At 39.8% G+C, this 18,455-nt stretch overlaps 2 protein-coding genes across 2 annotated transcripts in view; one reads left to right on the plus strand and one right to left on the minus strand.

Annotated features, from left to right (window-relative positions):
• Positions 1–2,080: 2,080 nt before the first annotated feature.
• LOC131552659 (uncharacterized) lies at positions 2,081–4,500 on the minus strand. The gene is made up of 3 exons (XM_058796577.1): positions 3,986–4,500; positions 3,805–3,895; positions 2,081–2,671 (listed from the first exon to the last, which is right to left on the minus strand). Exons 1-3 carry the CDS (start codon positions 4,483–4,485, stop codon positions 2,144–2,146), a joined length of 1,119 nt encoding a protein of 372 aa, XP_058652560.1. The 5' UTR covers positions 4,486–4,500; the 3' UTR covers positions 2,081–2,143.
• A 4,046-nt stretch (positions 4,501–8,546) lies between these two features.
• Positions 8,547–18,455, plus strand: part of nrxn1b (neurexin 1b) — a 159,830-nt gene continuing 149,921 nt past the window's right edge. The window contains exon 1 of the mRNA XM_058795417.1: positions 8,547–9,261. Coding sequence (XP_058651400.1) covers positions 8,553–9,261 — 709 coding nt within the window. The 5' untranslated portion in view covers positions 8,547–8,552. The remainder of the gene's footprint in view (positions 9,262–18,455) is intronic.

Here is an 18,455-nt window from a genome sequence, read left to right on the forward strand (position 1 = left end):
TCTCCTCCTCTCCTCCTCTATGCGCACTAGTCACTTTTCACACACACTGCTGTGTGTACACAAATCCCACAAAAAGAACTCAGTAATATATGTATGTTTACATGCTCATGCACTACAAATCCTCCTGCACTGTTCCCCAGCCAGCTGCTTGAACTCAATGTTTCTCCTTGCACATGAACAGTATTTATCTGAAGCATTCGTATAGTTTGTATAGTTTGTATTTTTTAGTTTGTATAGGTACTTTTTATACATAGTATATTTATAGTCAAAATCTATCAGTAGGATAGTTGTGTATAGGTTTATATTGTCTTACTCCATTGTTGTATGCCTGTATTTATGTAGCACCGTGGTCCTGTGAGGCACGACATTTCGTTCCACTGTATGCCCCGCATGTAGCGGAATGACAATAAAGCTCAACTTGACTTGACTTGACTTGACTTGAGTGTGACGTATGAGGGGAACCCCAGTATTACAGCACAGCGTCACACAAGCCATGATACAGAGTTACAGAAACTAAGCAACCGAAAGCAATATATGTCTTCCTCAGATGTAATGTTAGTTCTGTACTTCAGCGTTGGGTAAAAGAGCATTATAATCTCCTTTGTTTTAGAGAAAGCTGCTTATATGTAGGCTACGGGAAACAGCGAAGATGTTGAATTAAACATACACACAATCAGCATTTCCACATGTTTATACTGGCCCCGATAATCAAAACTTCTAGCGCTAGCTCCATTTCTACAAATCAGTTTTTGTAAATGAGTGACTTGATCCACATATGGCCTTCATCAACAGCCGCTTGCGCCACCTGCTGGTGAGCGGCTGACAGCAGCTGGAGATCATGCATCGGTGCTCTACTGCTATTCCTGCGGTTCCCAGATGTGCAACGCTGAATTTTCTAGCGAATTGTAACCACTAAATTTGTGGCAGCGAATTTGGAAAGTGAAATAAAATGACTGAAATTTGCCTGTCGAATATTATACATCGTATTTTTAAACAGATTGAATATTTTGGAAGTGAATTCTGGAAGGTGAATATGAATTATTGAATTTTTAATTATGAAAATGTGTGTGAAATATTTTGAATTGAAATATTCACAGCTTAAATAACCAACTATGTTAAATTTCAGGACCTAAAAATCAGTGGCGGCTGGTGATGGAAAAAGTAGGGGGGGCTGAGGGACAATGTGGTTTTAAAATTTTTATTTTAACAATTGAACAATTGAACAATTTCTGCTGTTTATTTATTACATTAACACCAAAGTAACGATTTAAAAACAAATAGCATCTAATGTAATTATTAAAGTATGAATTTAGAATGTCCTTGTAGATTTCAAATATTGTTCTTTCAAAGACAGAAAGATGTGCCAATTTGAGATTCATTGGAAACCAAGTCATACAAGGTGAACTTATAATTGCTGTAATTTGCGTCAATATTCAATAAACACAAAGAGGTCAATAGTCGCTGTTATTACATGGAGTAACCACTAGATGAAGAAGACTGTGCAATACCAATTGTAATGGTGAGCAAGTCAATAAAAAATGCTATACATTGTCTCCAGTGTTCACATCATGAATCGTACAGCAAACCACCTCTAAGACAGACAAAAAAAACCCATCAAAATCCTCCAGAGACACAACAGCATCTCCTCTGCTCCTCCAGAGACACAACAGCATCTCCTCTGCTCCTCCAGAGACACAACAGCATCCTTGATGCACTCAGCATCAAGGAGCAGAGGAGATGCTGAGTGCTTGGAGGAGCAGAGGAGATGCTGTTGTGTCTCTGGAGGAGCAGAGGAGATGCTGAGTGCCTCTGGAGGAGCAGAGGAGATGCTGAGTGCCTCTGGAGGAGCAGAGGAGATGCTGTTGTGTCTCTGGAGGAGCAGAGGAGATGCTGAGTGCCTCTGGAGGAGCAGAGGAGATGCTGAGTGCCTCTGGAGGAGCAGAGGAGATGCTGAGTGCCTCTGGAGGAGCAGAGGAGATGCTGAGTGCTTGGAGGAGCAGAGGAGATGCTGTTGTGTCTCTGGAGGAGCAGAGGAGATGCTGTTGTGTCTCTGGAGGAGCAGAGGAGATGCTGTTGTGTCTCTGGAGGAGCAGAGGAGATGCTGAGTGCCTGATGGAGAGAAGCAGCTGAGATGATTATGCAGTCACTTGTAAAGAAATTTGGCTCTCCTTTCTTTCTGGGTTGCAAACCTATCAATAACTTTGTTGTTGAAGTTGGGCATGTCTTTCACAATCTTTTTCTCCATAGAAAGCATGGCAAGGGCATTCAGTCTTTCTTGAGACATTGTGCTCCTTAGGAACGTTTTGATTCTTTTTAGAGTGGAGAAGCATCTTTCAGATTCTGCTGATGTCATTGGAGTAGTGATAAGGATTTTCAGAAGATTAACAGTTTCTGAAAATGTGCACTGAAGGTTGTTCTCCATAAAAAACTGATACAGAGGCACTGCACCACTACACTTTTCAAACACCGGGTTTTCATAGACCAAGGATAGTTCTGTCTTCAGTCTAGCCTTGTTCAGCATCGGATAGGCCTCCACGGTGGCATTCAATGCAGCACTTGGAAAGGTTTTAGCATGCTGTGAGAACAGCTCTCCATGCAGCAGTGTTGAACTCACAAGGTGCCCAGTGAACGCAAAGCGCTCCTTTGTCTGAGCCCAGATGGTATCACACACCTGTAAAACATAGAAAATAAATAACATATTAATTGCTATACATAGAACTTTATTCAATTATGTCACAATAATGCAAAAATCAGGTATGAAATACTGTTGTCTAAACCAAAACTATCTACAATAGAACTAAATCATTGGTGAATTGAGATTAGGAGGAAATCCCAAATAAAATGATTGTAATGTACATGAATCCGTGTATGATTCGTTCAGTTGTTTTTTGAATTAATATTGAAAGTAGAAAAATGAGAAACCGGTTCATTTTTCGTTTTTTCATTTTCTACACAAAAACGAAAAACAAGTTAGAAAAATTAATAAACAGCTGGAATATTCGATTTCTACACGTGGGCGGGAATTAAACGCCCCTTTCCTCTGATTTGTCAGCTGAAGATCAAACTGTTCCGCCATCAGTTCTTCCTCAATTCTGCACAGCAGAATAAGAGTCCTCCGTTGTGCGGATTCTTAACGCATTTATTGCAACTACATTTAACTACACAGAAGAAAGCCCTATCTAGTCTATTCTCCGGTACGGGTTGTGTCGAGACATTCGTTAGTCTGGTTGTTTGATGAGAAAAAGATTAAATGTAGTTGCAATAAATGCGTTAAGAATCCGCACAACGGAGGACTCTTATTCTGCTGTGCAGAATTGAGGAAGAACTGATGGCGGAACAGTTTGATCTTCGGCTGACAAATCAGAGGAAAGGGGCGTTTAATTCCCGCCCACGTGTAGAAATCGAATATTCCAACTGTTTATTCATTTTTCTAACTGAGAACGAAAAACCCAGCTGAATTCTTGTTTTTCGTTTTTGTGTAGAAAATGAAAAAACGAAAAAGGAACCGTTTTCTCATTTTTCTACTTTCAATATTAATTCAAAAAACGACTGAACGAAACATACATGAATTTACATGTGCTATGTTTTTATCTGTAGTGGCACTTTCTCAGCAAATGAAGTCCCTAACGGATAAAGTGAATTTGATTTGCAAAACATTAGTAACTGCTCCAAACATAACACAAAATTAAAAACTATATATAACAACAGAGGACCTTTGAGTGGCACCAGTAACCATGCAGCAGTTTGTGAAGCACTATTGTAGACTAGAGCACAAGAGGCCTATGAAAGTGAAATAAGCTGTACCTCAATAGCAATCCGATGTTGTTCTGCGGGCCCCAGTATCCTCTGTCGCTTGGCAGCTGGAATCTCCTCTTGCACAGTGAATATGGAAGACCTTGTTTAAACATAAAACAATTGATTAATACTACATTATTCTGCATTCATGTTATTTCTATGATTTTTCACACAGATTTTTCACATTTACCTGATGTTTCTAATGCTGTCGGCAAACTTAGAGATGGCAGCTTTGATGAAGATGGGGTCAATGTTTCGTTTCTGAAGCTGCTGAAAGAGCATGTCGACGTGTGGCATGATTTTGTGAAATAGTTGGAGAAAAAAGCAAAATGTACCATCCTCCAGCATCCTCACAAACCCTCCTGCTTCTCTCACAGTCACAGCATCAAAGTTCCCAGAGTCCTGAATGGTCTTAAAACACTTAAGAAGATCATCCCTGTGCTCATATACAGTGTTCACTGAGCGACTGTGAAAGTTCCATCTTGTTGCACACGCTCTCGGAAGTCTGCTGCCAACAACATCATCAAGCACGCTGGTCCGTTTGGGCGACCTTGAAAAAAATGCACAAAATCCACCTAGCTCCGAAAAAAATGTGGAGACTTTGGGTATCTTTGAGGTGGCTTGCTGCATTACCAGATTGAGCTGATGTGCGTAACAATGTACGTAGTGTGCGTTTTCATACACATCCATCACTTTACGCTGAACTCCTCCAGTGGCACCCCGCATAACGCCGCTCCGTCATAAACTTGAGCTATTAATTTTGTCTTGTCTTTGGGTGGGATCAATGCACTCATCCTTTCCAAAAGTGCTTGAGCGATGTTTTCAGCATTCGCGTTTTCAATCGGCATGAACTCAAAAAAGCGCTCTTGAATGACGTTGTAGCGGTCGATGTAGCGAAGTACAAGGGCAAGTTGGCACTGGACAGACACGTCAGATGTTTCATCGGCTTGAATGGCAATATAATCAGCCGCAGTCACCTCCTCGTGAATGTACTCCTTAACAACAGTCAGCATACAGTCCAGCAGCTCATTCTGAATCGTTTTGGACGTACCTCTGAACACAGTAGCTCCCTCCAAGTGCTCCTTCAGAGCAGCGTCCAACGACGAGGCGAAGTTAACAAGGCCCCTAAAAATTCCTGGGTTTTCAGAGGCTTCAGTCTCGTCGTGGCCACGCAAAGCCAATTCAAAGGCACCACAAAATTTTACACAGTCAATCAGTTTAGAAAGAATATATCGATTCTTGTCCACTTCCTCATTGTGCCTTCTTATACAAAGCCGATGGCCATCATCCAACTGAGTAGCAATGTTAGCCTTCCCCAGCAACGCAAATTTCAGGCAGTTGTCCATATGCATCTTTGTGTGTTCGTGTTTTTTTATTTTTTCCGATAAATGTTTCAGGTCCTGAACACCGTTTTCACACCAGGCTCGATCGGTCGCTGCAGTTTTAAAAAGCAAACAAGGGAAGCAAAACAGCGAGTTAGTTACTCCGCAGCCGGTTAGCCACGGCTTCCTAGTGTACCATGTCCGCGAAAAGCCTCTAGTATAAGACGCTTCCTTGTCTTTCACCTGCTGTCTGATGTTAATTTGTGGCTGGTCCGGTCCCATTTCTTTTATTTTTTGTTTTTCAGCCAGTGGTCTTCTTTCAAACGGAGTTTGAAGAAGAGATTGCACGGTCTCTTTCTCGTGTGACACCGGCGCCATTGTCAACTAGAATCTCACTGCCACGTGACCACACCAAACTCATGTTATTCTCCGATGGGCGCAGAGGCAAAGCGCCCATCGGAGAATTAATACTGCGCGTCACTGATTGGTTGAATTGATCATATTTATTGACGTTTTATAGCATATCAGCGCTCCATTGGTTAGATAGCGTGGGCGCCCTTTCTCGGCGCCCCGAGCATAAAACTACACATTTATGATGTTATGCGGCACATGATGAAGCTGGCAGACAAAAGCCCTCCCCCATTCTAATGTGAAAAACACGTACGTTTTTTTCAAACTTATTTTTTTATTTTTTTACTTGGTAGGAGGGGCGGCGCCCCAGCGCCCATAATAGATCAGCCGCCCCTGCTAAAAATGCAAGCCCTGGAAATACAAGGCATTAAAATGCAAGCACTGTTAATTGCAATGCAATTTTTTTGATTCTGTGGAATTCAGCATGATTTATGTTTCAAAAACTATTGTCATTATTCTGCTTCCATAACATCCACAGAGGATGGAAATACTGTGTGGGAGAGGCAGGGTCACATAAACTTGTGAAGGCAAGACTCCAGAATGAGTTTGTGAGGTGAGTATAAGTAGAATCCCTCGACGAGTGTGCTGTTTGTGTGCAAGTTTAATTAATTTACAGTCCAGCAAGAGTGAATAGACAACTATATTAATTTAACAGAGATTAACAAATGGACAGAATGAATAATAATTATTTTCCTTATCATTCTAAAACATACTTAGGTTATTCTGTAATATTATTTATTTATTTTATTTTTGTTTGTTTGTTATAATTCCCATTATTATTTTAATAATAATAATAATAATAATAATATTTGACAGTTTCCGTTGGGTTAATTATAATGCTGTCAGCAGCGCGCTGTTAGGTCAATGCTGAACATTATAGCGATTTAAGCACGATAGTAGGCCTAATTGACATCATCGCGGGCTTTGCATTGACTGAATTGTCCAAGATGCTGCAGAGCCAGAGCCGCGTCACGTGACCCGGTGTGTGTCAGCGCTACAGCCTGCACATCACAGCTTTACCTCCATAACTTACTCAAACTACCGTTTTCATCAGTCGACGAGAGCCACGGCGTGTTGGGTAAACCGATTTTCATATCATTTCGAACGGCTCTGTGTATGTGTTGTGTATACTAGTCTATTCTGCAGAAATCCCATAGATGCACATCGAGACATTTTATTCACAGAATCAGCGTTCATTAACACTCCAGATGCGCTCGTGCAATGATGATGAATATAGTTTCGGTTTTGCCCGAATGGATCGTTTGCTGCTCTTTTCTCAGTGGATTCAGGTGAGCTCGATTAATGCTGTTTGAGGACATACGTGCTTTAAAAGATTTATAATATGCAACACGAAGGGCTTTAATACGTTGTTCTGTAGAAGATGAGCTCATGTGGGAGTTCTCGAGCTGCGTATGGGGCGTATCACCTCTGATCGCAGCGATTACATCTGGAGCTTCATTCAAGACAAACAGACAGACATGCATCGCACATCTCTGTTTTAATCTTAGTGTCTTACTATCGAACCTGTCTGAAAATGAAAGGATGAGCTTGTGCACTTGTGGTTTATGAACTATATAAGGTCGTCGTACACGCAAACATAACAATCGAACCCAAACGCCCTTAACGTGTTATCCAGAACGCTGGATTGCTGTATTGCTTTAGACTTCATTTATTGTCGTTGAGACATACAAGAATCAGTCCTTATGGGTAACGATGTTGATGTTCTAATACGTGATGTAGCCAATAAAGATTATTAAATATATAAAAGAGATAGTGATAGTTGTCAAATTTCTTACTCCAGTAAATATTAGGTTAGGTGTGTTTTTCCCCCTTGCATTAAAGTCTTGTTTACAATCAGACATTTCCACTGTTTTTCCCATGGAAAAAAAAAGAAAAAGAAAAAAAGTTCAGTTAATTACACATTGAACCTGTAGTGGGGCATGTTGTCACACTCTGGGGGGAAAGGGGTCATCTGGTGTTTATTGACAGTAATTACACCTTGGTATGACGTGAAAAACGTACTTCTATGACATACCTGTATTTAAAATATGCTCTTGTATTTAATTACCATTTAAATGTACATAGTAAAGCAATTATGAAAAAAAAAAAGAAAAACAGAGAATGTTTTACAGAAATATTAAACCTTTGTAATTACATTATAATTCATGAAATGACAACAAATAAAGTCTGTTATTATTTTCCTTGATATAAATGGGACAACTTGCCTTGACCTGTGTATTTTTATGCAAATACTGGCAAACACTTCAGTTCAGTCGCTTCGCTTCAGTAAAAAAAACAAAACAAAAAAAACATAAAAAAAGCGCCTGTTGTTCTGCAGTGAAGGCCACTCACTGTCAGGTATAATAAGCAATTGTAAAACAGTCATATTTGTCTAGGATTTGTGTAAGTCAGTGTTTCCCAACCCTGTTTCTGGAGGCAAGCCATCACTACGCATTTTCTAACTCTTTTCAATTCCTAACACTTGATTCAACTCCAAAAGCTGAAAGAGATGAGTCAGATAAGGGAGACATCCAAAATGTGTACCACTGGTCTGCCTCCAGGAAAAGGGATGGGAAACACTTCTGTAAGCAACTAATTCTTCCTTAGGATGTCAGAACGACTGTCAGATGAACTGTTATTGTGTTTTGTTTTTTCTCCAGTGTCAATGGCCGTATGTTGAGGGATCAGAGATGACGTCTGCTGCCTGCTTCTGTTGAAAGAGGATTTAACCCTTTAAAGCACTTATGGTCAAAACCACAGTTTCAGACAAAAAGTAACATAATGGATCACACTGAACACTGTGGATATGGCAAAGCGTGGATGATAATTGAAAAAAAATAAAATGCAGAGCAAAAATAAGGTTGATGACATGAGGAGAAAAGCTGTGGAATGGTCTCTATAGATCTTGAAACATCCTGAGAGAGACTGTCAGGTGGTTTATGTGATTTTGAAATTGTGGTCACTATTGTATTTTGTCCATTCAAAATCTTACTAAGATTATTATAAACTCAGCCTGACTACATTATGATTCTTCAAATGCGACATGGTGCCCATCTCCTCTGGATTGGACTGGTTGTATGTGCTGTGGATGCTGGAGCTAGTCTCCGGTTTACTGGCGCAGAGGGACAGTGGGCCTCGTTCCCCATGTGGAACGCTTGCTGTGAGAGCGAGATGAGCTTCAGCATGAAAACCAAGAATTTAAAGGGACTTCTGGTGTACTTTGATGATGAAGGCTTCTGCGATTTCCTCGAGCTGCACATACAAGAGGGGAAACTCAGATTACGCTTTTCTATTTTCTGTGCTGAACCTGCTTCCATACTTTCAGATGTTGTCATCAGTGACAACCAGTGGCATGAAGTCACAATCAGGAGGAACTTCAGAAACACTACCCTCATCGTTGACAAAGAAATAAAGTGGCAGGAGGTTAAGTCTAAAAGGCGGGATATGACTGTCTTCAGTCACTTGTTCTTAGGAGGGATTCCACCAGAACTAAGATTGATGTCTTTACAGCTGACATCGGACACTGTGAAGGATCACACTGCCTTTATGGGCTGGATAACAGACTTGAAAGTCAACAGTTCAGAGCCTGTCATCATTAACAGTGCCGGGGTAAGCGCTGACCTCTGTGGCTCACACAACATGTGCTTAAACGGAGGTGTATGCAGTGTTGTCAATAATGAGCCTACGTGTGACTGTTCTGAAACCGGCTATCATGGAAAGGACTGCGGTGAAGGTAAGATATCTTGATTCAGCAACATTGCATGCGATTGATAAAACTGCAAGTCATTTGGAAATCAATTAAAAGGAAGAGTTCCCTCAAAAAGGGATGGCTCACCCTCAGATGGGAACAAATTTGGAGAAATGTAGCATTCCATCACTTGCTCATCAATGGATTCTCTGCAATGAATTAAAATTACCAAAATTAAAAATGTAAAAATACCAATAAGGGCTACCAATGAATTGTTACTCATTGGGGATTCAGGCAGTCGAGGAGCTTTAATTATGCTCTACCTTAGTGCAGCTTTTGATTTAATAGATCATGATATTCTCATTGAGCACTTAAAGCATGTTGTGGGTCTGAGAGGGACTGTTTTAAAATGGTTTTCTTCTTATTTGAAGGTAAGATCCTTTTCAGTGACAGTTGGGGAATTCTCATCCTCTGCTGTTTCTATTAACTGTGTAGTTCCTCAAGGCTCCATTTTGGGGCCTATTTTGTTTTCTTTATTCTCGCAGCCCTTAGGTCTTGTTTTTAAAAAAAAACACATCATGTCATATCATCTTCATGCTGATGATATTCAGATTTATTTGCCTATTAAACCAGGAAGACCAACTTCTCATTCATTTTTGTTATTACGTATTGTGGAGATGAAGTGCTGGTTAGAGCAAAATCGTCCCTAGCTAAATGCAACTAAATCTGAACTTCTGTCATGACAACTCTCGGAGGCATTGGTATGGTAATGTAGATGACAATGTTAATGTGTTTATGGTTGCTTATCTTGAAATTAATTCAGCAGAACACACAATATGCACAGCGACATGGAGTAAAAGAGCATTCACTTAGGTGTTAATCTCAGATGTTTCTGAAGTGCGCTGCAACTGCTACAGCAAGCACTAGCCAAGTATTTAAATGTTGAGCAGCAAGCTCATTGGCTGCTGAAACAAAAAGAACCAATCAGCTGCTCCATGTGATAATGATGTCATTATGTCAGATTGAGTTTGACCTATCGGACTGTGCCATTTAGAGTTTCATGACAGAATTTTGGATTTATCATTTTTAGGCCAAATCAGGTTGACAGTGACATAAAATATGTTTTAGGTGCATAGTCAGTGAATGTGCAGCCCCAGATAAGGAATCTGGATGTAATATTTGACTCTACACCAAGATTTGATGATCAGATCAAATGTGCGGTGAAAAGTTGCTTTCTTCAATTGAAGACTATTGCAAAAATGAAGTCTTTTTTTGTCTGTTGCTGATCTTGAGATAGTGATTCACACATTTGTCTCCTCCTGCTTGAATTATTGTAATGCACTTTATTTGGGAGTAAGCCAATCTCCTATTTCAAAATTGTAATTGGTCCAGAATGCAGCTGCACGGCTCCTCACTAATTCTCAACAAACTTGTTTATTGCATGTGCTGTGAGTTTAGCGCATGGAACGCAACGGCCACCAGTTAGGCTTTATTTTCGTGACAGATGATTACAGCATTTTACTAGATTTGTAGTGAGACACATTTTTGTAAGCATATTTTCACTGAAGCTGGAGTTTTCCTTCAAAATAAAAGCTCTACTGCCGTTTCTGTCAAAATAGAAGATTAAAAGTGCAGTAAGAATTGCTGACAGCTAGCCAAATTTGAATCCAAATTCAAAATATATTGGGAAAGAAGTATTGTAATTTCCCTACTGTAGTTTAAAGCAAAAATAATATACTTATGAAATATTCATTTTCATTTATTTTACAGTGCAGTTGTTTTACAATATATGGCTATTACTGTCATTGTTGTTATCATTATATTCTAATTTGTTTGGCTTCCTAAAACACCAGTGTGAATGTAATTTAGACTGAGACAGTATATCACAAATAAAAAGAGAGTTGAGTCCCCTTTAAAGTTCAGGTACAAGTCAATTCACTGACTTTTTAAGTTTTCTTAGGAACATGAGTTGGAGCTCTTAATTTTTAACTCTCCAAGTGCATTAGATAGAATTATTTAACTTTAAATTGTACAAAATTGTATTTTTTTCATTTCTTCATTAGTCTTTTCTTTTCTTTTTTTTTTTTAAATATCGCAATAAATATTGTATTGTGGACTTTATATTGCAATATTATAGTATCATGAGATTTTTTAATATCCTTACATCCCAGGTATACCATCAATTGATATTTTTAAATCTTGTTTGAAGACGTACTTTCTTTTAATTGTCAAAATTTCGAAGTCTTATATTGTATTATTTTCTCTTTGATGTTGCTATCTTTTATTTTTTACTGTATAGTCCTTTGGTTTAATTTGTAGTGGAAAGGGCTCTATAAATAAACTACACTTGAGCCTTGAACGAGTGCCGTCAGAATGAGAGTCCAAACAGCTGATAAAAACATCAAAATGATCAATTAATGTCTTGTGAAGCCAAAAGCATGTTTGTAGGAAACGCATCCATCATTCTGGCGTTTTAACTAAAATATAAGTCCATAATCCTTAATAACACTTCCTCTAGTGAAAAGGTGGTTTAGTCTGAATAAATGTCAAACTGGTCTCATAAAAATACGTACCTCTGTGCACTTTTTGTGCAACACCGTTTTTACAAACCTTACTGCACGTTTCGCCGCAGTTTCAAATAGAAATGTCCACTAAGTGGCGCTAAAACACGGGTTCAATATGTGAACCGTGGCACGTTTTTATTACGTTGATATAGGTTCGTATTGCTGTGTTTTTATTATGTTGCTTCAGGTACGTATTGCGGCGGTTCAGAATTCAAATATCTGGGGACTATCACTAAAAGTTAATGCTGTATCATGTTGGAAATATGCCCACACCAAATCCAACCCTAAACCTACCCGATAGTGTTAACAAATGCAAAACTGATATGAAAACGTATTTGTAGATGCAACCGTGCAATTTCAACTTCCTTTTACGCAGATTTGAACTGCTTTGTCAAGCCATGGTTACCCAGGATTCAAACCGGAGCTCCTCGCCTCTCAAGTACGTCTCCGTACTCTGTGAGCTACCGAACAAACCTATAGATATGAAAACCCGTCTGTGAAAACCCATAGATATGAAGCTCGATATGTGTGATGCTAACGTTCAAAAAAATCAGTTTTCAAATCTCCCAGCATATTAATATTGTTTTGAAGTCATAACATTCTCTGATATATTCTATGATATAAGTAATTGTGCGAAAATTACGCTTTATTAATCAAAACTCTGTAAATTTGTGTGAAAAGGAATAAAAGGTGTTGGAGTTTTACTGCCTCTAGTGTTCATGTCTTTTGGAAACTGCAGTGATATGTACTTATTGGTACGTATTTTGCGTCTCGCTAAAAAGTGCACCCAGGTACATTTATGCCATGAGACCAGATAGATAAATGTTTAATATAAATAGAAATCTGCACAGATCAAGCACCGTTTATAAGTGAAAACAGTCCAAAACAGCTCTAAACAAATATGCTTAAATTTTAGCCAGAAGCAATGGTTTGAAGTTAAAAACATCTTAATGATGGATATGTTTCTTGTGGCTTCTCAAGATGGTAATTGATGGACTGGAATGATGTGGGTTACTTGTGGATAATTGTGATGTTCAGATAGATTCTTTCAAACATTTGCAGTCACATTTCTTGTTACGCATAGCTATTGTGCTACAGAAATCAGAGACCTTTTCATGTTTGTATTGAACTTTGTCTAAATGTTTACTTTCATACAAACAAATAAGATGCAAACCAATTTTCCCTTTAAAGCTCAATTAAGCTCAATTAAAAATTAAATATGTAGTACAGTATCTACAGTGGGTACGGAAAGTATTCAGACCCCCTTAAATTTTTCACTCTTTGTTATATTGCAGCCATTTGCTAAAATCATTTAAGTTCATTTTTTTCCTCATTAATGTACACACAGCACCCCATATTGACAGAAAAACACAGAATTGTTGACATTTTTGCAGATTTATTAAAAAAGAAAAACTGAAATATCACATGGTCCTAAGTATTCAGACCCTTTGCTGTGACACTCATATATTTTACTCAGGTGCTGTCCATTTCTTCTGATCATCCTTGAGATGGTTCTACACCTTCATTTGAGTCCAGCTGTGTTTGATTATACTGATTGGACTTGATTAGGAAAGCCACACACCTGTCTATATAAGACCTTACAGCTCACAGTGCATGTCAGAGCAAATGAGAATCATGAGGTCAAAGGAACTGCCTGAAGAGCTCAGAGACAGAATTGTGGCAAGGCACAGATCTGGCCAAGGTTACAAAAAGGTTCCTAAGAGCACAGTGGCCTCCATAATCCTTAAATGGACGACGTTTGGGACGACCAGAACCCTTCCTAGAGCTGGCCGTCTGGCCAAACTGAGCTATCGGGGGAGAAGAGCCTTGGTGAGAGAGGTAAAGAAGAACCCAAAGATCACTGTGGCTGAGCTCCAGAGATGCAGTCGGGAGATGGGAGAAAGTTGTAGAAAGTCAACCATCACTGCAGCCCTCCACCAGTCGGGGCTTTATGGCAGAGTGGCCCGACGGAAGCTTCTCCTTAGTGAGCCTCTCCTAAAAAACACCTGAAGGACTCCAAGATGGTGAGAAATAAGATTCTCTGGTCTGATGAGACCAAGATGGAACTTTTTGGCCTTAATTCTAAGCGGTATGTGTGGAGAAAACCAGGCACTGCTCATCACCTGTCCAATACAGTCCCAACAGTGAAGCATGGTGGTGGCAGCATCATGCTGTGGGGGTGTTTTTCAGCTGCAGGGACAGGACGACTGGTTGCAATCGAGGGAAAGATGAATGCGGCCAAGTACAGGGATATCCTGGACGAAAACCTTCTCCAGAGTGCTCAGGACCTCAGACTGGGCCGAAGGTTTACCTTCCAACAAGACAATGACCCTAAGCACACAGCTAAAATAACGAAGGAGTGGCTTCACAACAACTCCGTGACTGTTCTTGAATGGCCCAGCCAGAGCCCTGACTTAAACCCAATCGAGCATCTCTGGAGAGACCTAAAAATGGCTGTCCACCAACGTTTACCATCCAACCTGACAGAACTGGAGAGGATCTGCAAGGAGGAATGCAGGGGATCCCCAAATCCAGGTGTGAAAAACTTGTTGCATCTTTCCCAAAAAGACTCATGGCTGTATTAGATCAAAAGGGTGCTTCTACTAAATACTGAGCAAAGGGTCTGAATACTTAGGACCATGTGATATTTCAGTTTTTCTTTTTTAATAAATCTGCAAAAATGTGTTTTTCTGTCAATATGGGGTGCTGTGTGTACATTAATGAGGAAAAAAATTAACTTAAATTATTTTAGCAAATGGCTGCAATATAACAAAGAGTGAAAAATTTAAGGGGGTCTAAATACTTTCCGTACCCACTGTATATATCAAATACTGACTGACTGGTCAGTTTTTGGAAGTGTAGATTAGCTATATATTGGCTCAGTTATAACTCAACACAGGAATAATGTTGAATGCTCGTTTCATTACAGCATTTATATTGTCTGTAGCTGGACTCTCTCTTGTTTTGAGTTCACTGACTATCATATTTCATTGAATGTGTAATGTGTAGACAGTAGTGTCATTAAACACTGAGCAGATCATAATTCAGTGGGTTAAAAGGTTAGAGGGATCCATTTTTTGTAGGCTGAAAAATCTGTGGTTCTAGTGTGGACATTTAGTCATAGAGACTCATCTGAAATCATCCACATTTATCTCTGCTTTATGATGAACACGTCTGCTCTGCTTTGTTGCATATTTCATACGCTATTTTGATTATGCAGCACTTTTAAAAATCAATTTAAAAATCAACTGTACTTAGATTAAGCAGCATTTTAAAAAATCATTTAAAAATCAACACCACATGAAAACATCTCAGGTTAAGCATGTAACTATGGTTTCCTAAAGGGAACGAGACACTGCATTGAAATGCTATGGGAACGCCTCACTGCGTGACTGCTTTCTGAAGCACGTGTATAATCAGTCCAATGGAGGAGCTAGACATCACAGGCTGGGTGATGTAAGCCAGCAGGTAGCATTAGAGCGTATCCAAAGCAGCACTGGTAAGCTTTTGATAGCTGAAGTAGCACTGACAGGGATGTAGGAAGTATGGCAGAGAGACGCAGCGTGGTTACATGTGTAAGCTGATCAGTGTTTCCTCTAGGAATTTTTCCAGCTGTGGCGGCAGGACTATTTCCCACGGGCCACGCCCCCTCCCCACCAAAGAATCGTGCACTCAGAACTGAATTTATTCTAAAAAATAAGTTTCTTTTAAAACTAAAAAAGACAAGTAAATAATAAAATATGAACAAATAAATTAATGACAATCAATAGCACAAACAAAAACAAAATACAAATTAAATTTGTAATAATTTATTGTAAAATAACACTGGATAGTCTTCACTGTATAAATAGACAGTATTGACAGACAGCAGCAGGTTTATTTTCTGCTGTCTCTTTAAGACCTCATGCACTGATCTAATATACTGTTACACAGGGTTCTATGCTTACTTTTCTTTTTAGGAGTGCTTGTCCTCCTAATTTAAAAAAAAGATTAGGAGCATCGTCTGATCAATAATTAAAAAAGTGATATTTGACTCCATAAAGTGATTTACAGGGGCATTTTCTTTTTACATTTGGCATTTTTCTAATTTTATTGAAAGTATGTCATCTATGTCAAATTCAAAAATGTATATTTATAAGCTTTTTAGAATTTCTAATTTAAACAATATAATAAGAAGTAGAATAATAAAAATAAGTTAGTAATCATATGAAATTAGTATTAATATAAAAATAATTTGTACTACAGAGGTGGCACAGAAGAACACAAAAGTGTAGGTACGTTTAATGAGGCTCAGAGGTGGCATGAGTGCAATTAAATTAATAAATTCATGTTGAGATTAATGTTTTAAATATACAATGTAGAATATAGAAATATTAAATTATTTAAATAACTGAAATTATACTTTAAAAATAAATCAAAACCGCGAGCAATTGAATTTATCACTGAATCATTCATTCAACTGATTCGTTCAAACGGCTTATTCAATTCAGGAATGAAGCAAATGACTGTCTTTATGAATGGGCAATCATGAATCACTGACTCACTAGATTCGTTAAAACATGCAGTTCATTCATGAATGAAACACAGCTGTGTTTGCTTTTAGAGATGCGCAGCGGTTCAGCTGTTGAAACTATTTTCCTTGATGAAATGGCACAAAATCAGGCAGTAGTGTTATATTCAGACAATGTAAGTCACTTAATATTAACTTCTTGTTTATTGAACTGTTGTACTTGTATTAAATCAATATCACATTTGCAAACTCCCTTAATAATCTTTAAAAGCTGTCACTCTGTTTATCGCAATCTGTGGGCTCACAGAAAATGGTCTAAAAGAGCGCACGTGTGAGTTCTCTTTCACTTTAAATAAGCAAGACTCAAAAACACGTGTATATGATACATTGCGTCATCTGTCATCGCGATATAATCGCGGAACCTTCTGAGTAGAATTATTATTAATAGCTGCAAACCCGTGCTGAAATTCAAGTCATGCTCTGTGTTCTCTTCTAATAACCCGACTGTGAATGATGCGAGTGGCTATGATGTTACTGAGAACAGCTGACGCGGGGATGATTTTTGGTGTGATGGCCCACCAAGGCTGAATGAATGTAGTGGAAACACTGCTGATGAGTTCCCCCTCAGGGAACTTGGGGCTGCGTCAAAACACTATGGCAACGAGAATGCCCACTGCACCAGAATGACAAATCCCTGTCCAGTGTGTGAGAACCTGGGGAGGAAGCAAGGTCTAAATTGTAAAAGCTGACAAATGTGTGTGGAGAGGACCAGCTTACCATATCACAGATGTCTGTCAGGGAAACTCCTAGAGAGAAGTCCTTGGCGGCCGCCATTCTTTGTGTCAAGTGCGCTCTGACACCTAGAGAGTGACAGGCAGTCAGAGTTGGTCTCGACCACCCACCTGCTCGGCATCTGCTTGGAGGGCAGGGAACCTTTCTTGGGCCCACCAAAGCAGACAAACAGCTGATCTGACTTACGGCACAGGGCAGCTCTTTGGACCTAGTCCTCTTACTGGGCACAGTAAGTTCAGCCTTTCCTGGTCAGGGTGGAGGACAGAAGGCCTGCAGCACTATGGGTCTTGGTATGTTAGTGGGCACTTTAGGGACATACCCAGGTCTAGGATGGAGGAAGGCTCTGACCATGCCAGGGGCAAATTCCAGGCATGAAGGTGACTGTGAGTGCCTGAAGGTCTTCTATTCTCTTAAGGGATTAAATAGCAAGTAGAAAAACAGTTTTTGAGGTCAGGAACTTGACTGGACCTTCCTCAATATGTTCAAAGGGGGCATTGCACAGGCCCTCCAGAACCACTGCCAGGTCCCAGGTTGGTAGCCTCAGCGTGCCACAGAGGAAACGAGTTACGAGTGGGTCTCTTCCCAATGACTGACCACCCAGAGGGCATGGTAAGCAGCTTTGGGCACCATGTACACCTTCAGCATGGAGGTAGATAACCTTGCGGAGAAACACTCCTGCAGAAACTCCAGAACTGTATCAACTGGGCAGTTGACTGGGTCTTGCGGTCACTGTCCGCACCAAGAAGTGAAAAGTTTCCACTTCAGGAAAAGTTTTGCACTGTTTTCTTGTGCCGGGAACCCCTTGGTCTCGAGCTACCACTGCAAAGGCCAGCAGCCTGTACAGCAGGCTAAAAGGTATCACATTGGGCGCAGCTGCCATTAGACCTAACAGTCTCTGAAACTGTTTGACAGTGAGTGACTGGCCTTCTCTCATTCTTTTTATGGCTGTGAGAATAAATTCAATACGAGCAGGAGACAGACATGCCTGCATGATCACTGAATCCCACACCATGCCAAGATAAGTGGTCCTCTGAGCTGGAAAATCAAGCAAAAACCTGATTTGAGACACAATCTGTTTGATAGTGAGGATCTTGAACCGAAAGTGTTTGATAGCACGGTTCAGCAGACACAGATCTATGATCGGACACAACCCTTTTTTCGGAACAATTAAGTATTGGCTGTATAACCCGGACTCTCTCTTGAGCAGAGGAACATGTTCTATGGCCTCCTTCTTCAAGAAAGTGTTTATTTCTTGTTCCATTACCAGAGTCTGCTCTGCTCAACCCCATTGAAATGAGGCAGGTGAGAACCAAACTGGATTCTGTAGCCTTTTTCTACAGTCTGCGGGACCCATTGAGAGACATTTGTTTTCC

The sequence above is a fragment of the Onychostoma macrolepis genome, chromosome 13 (assembly GCF_012432095.1).
Source record: "Onychostoma macrolepis isolate SWU-2019 chromosome 13, ASM1243209v1, whole genome shotgun sequence".
Lineage (NCBI taxonomy): Eukaryota > Metazoa > Chordata > Actinopteri > Cypriniformes > Cyprinidae > Onychostoma > Onychostoma macrolepis.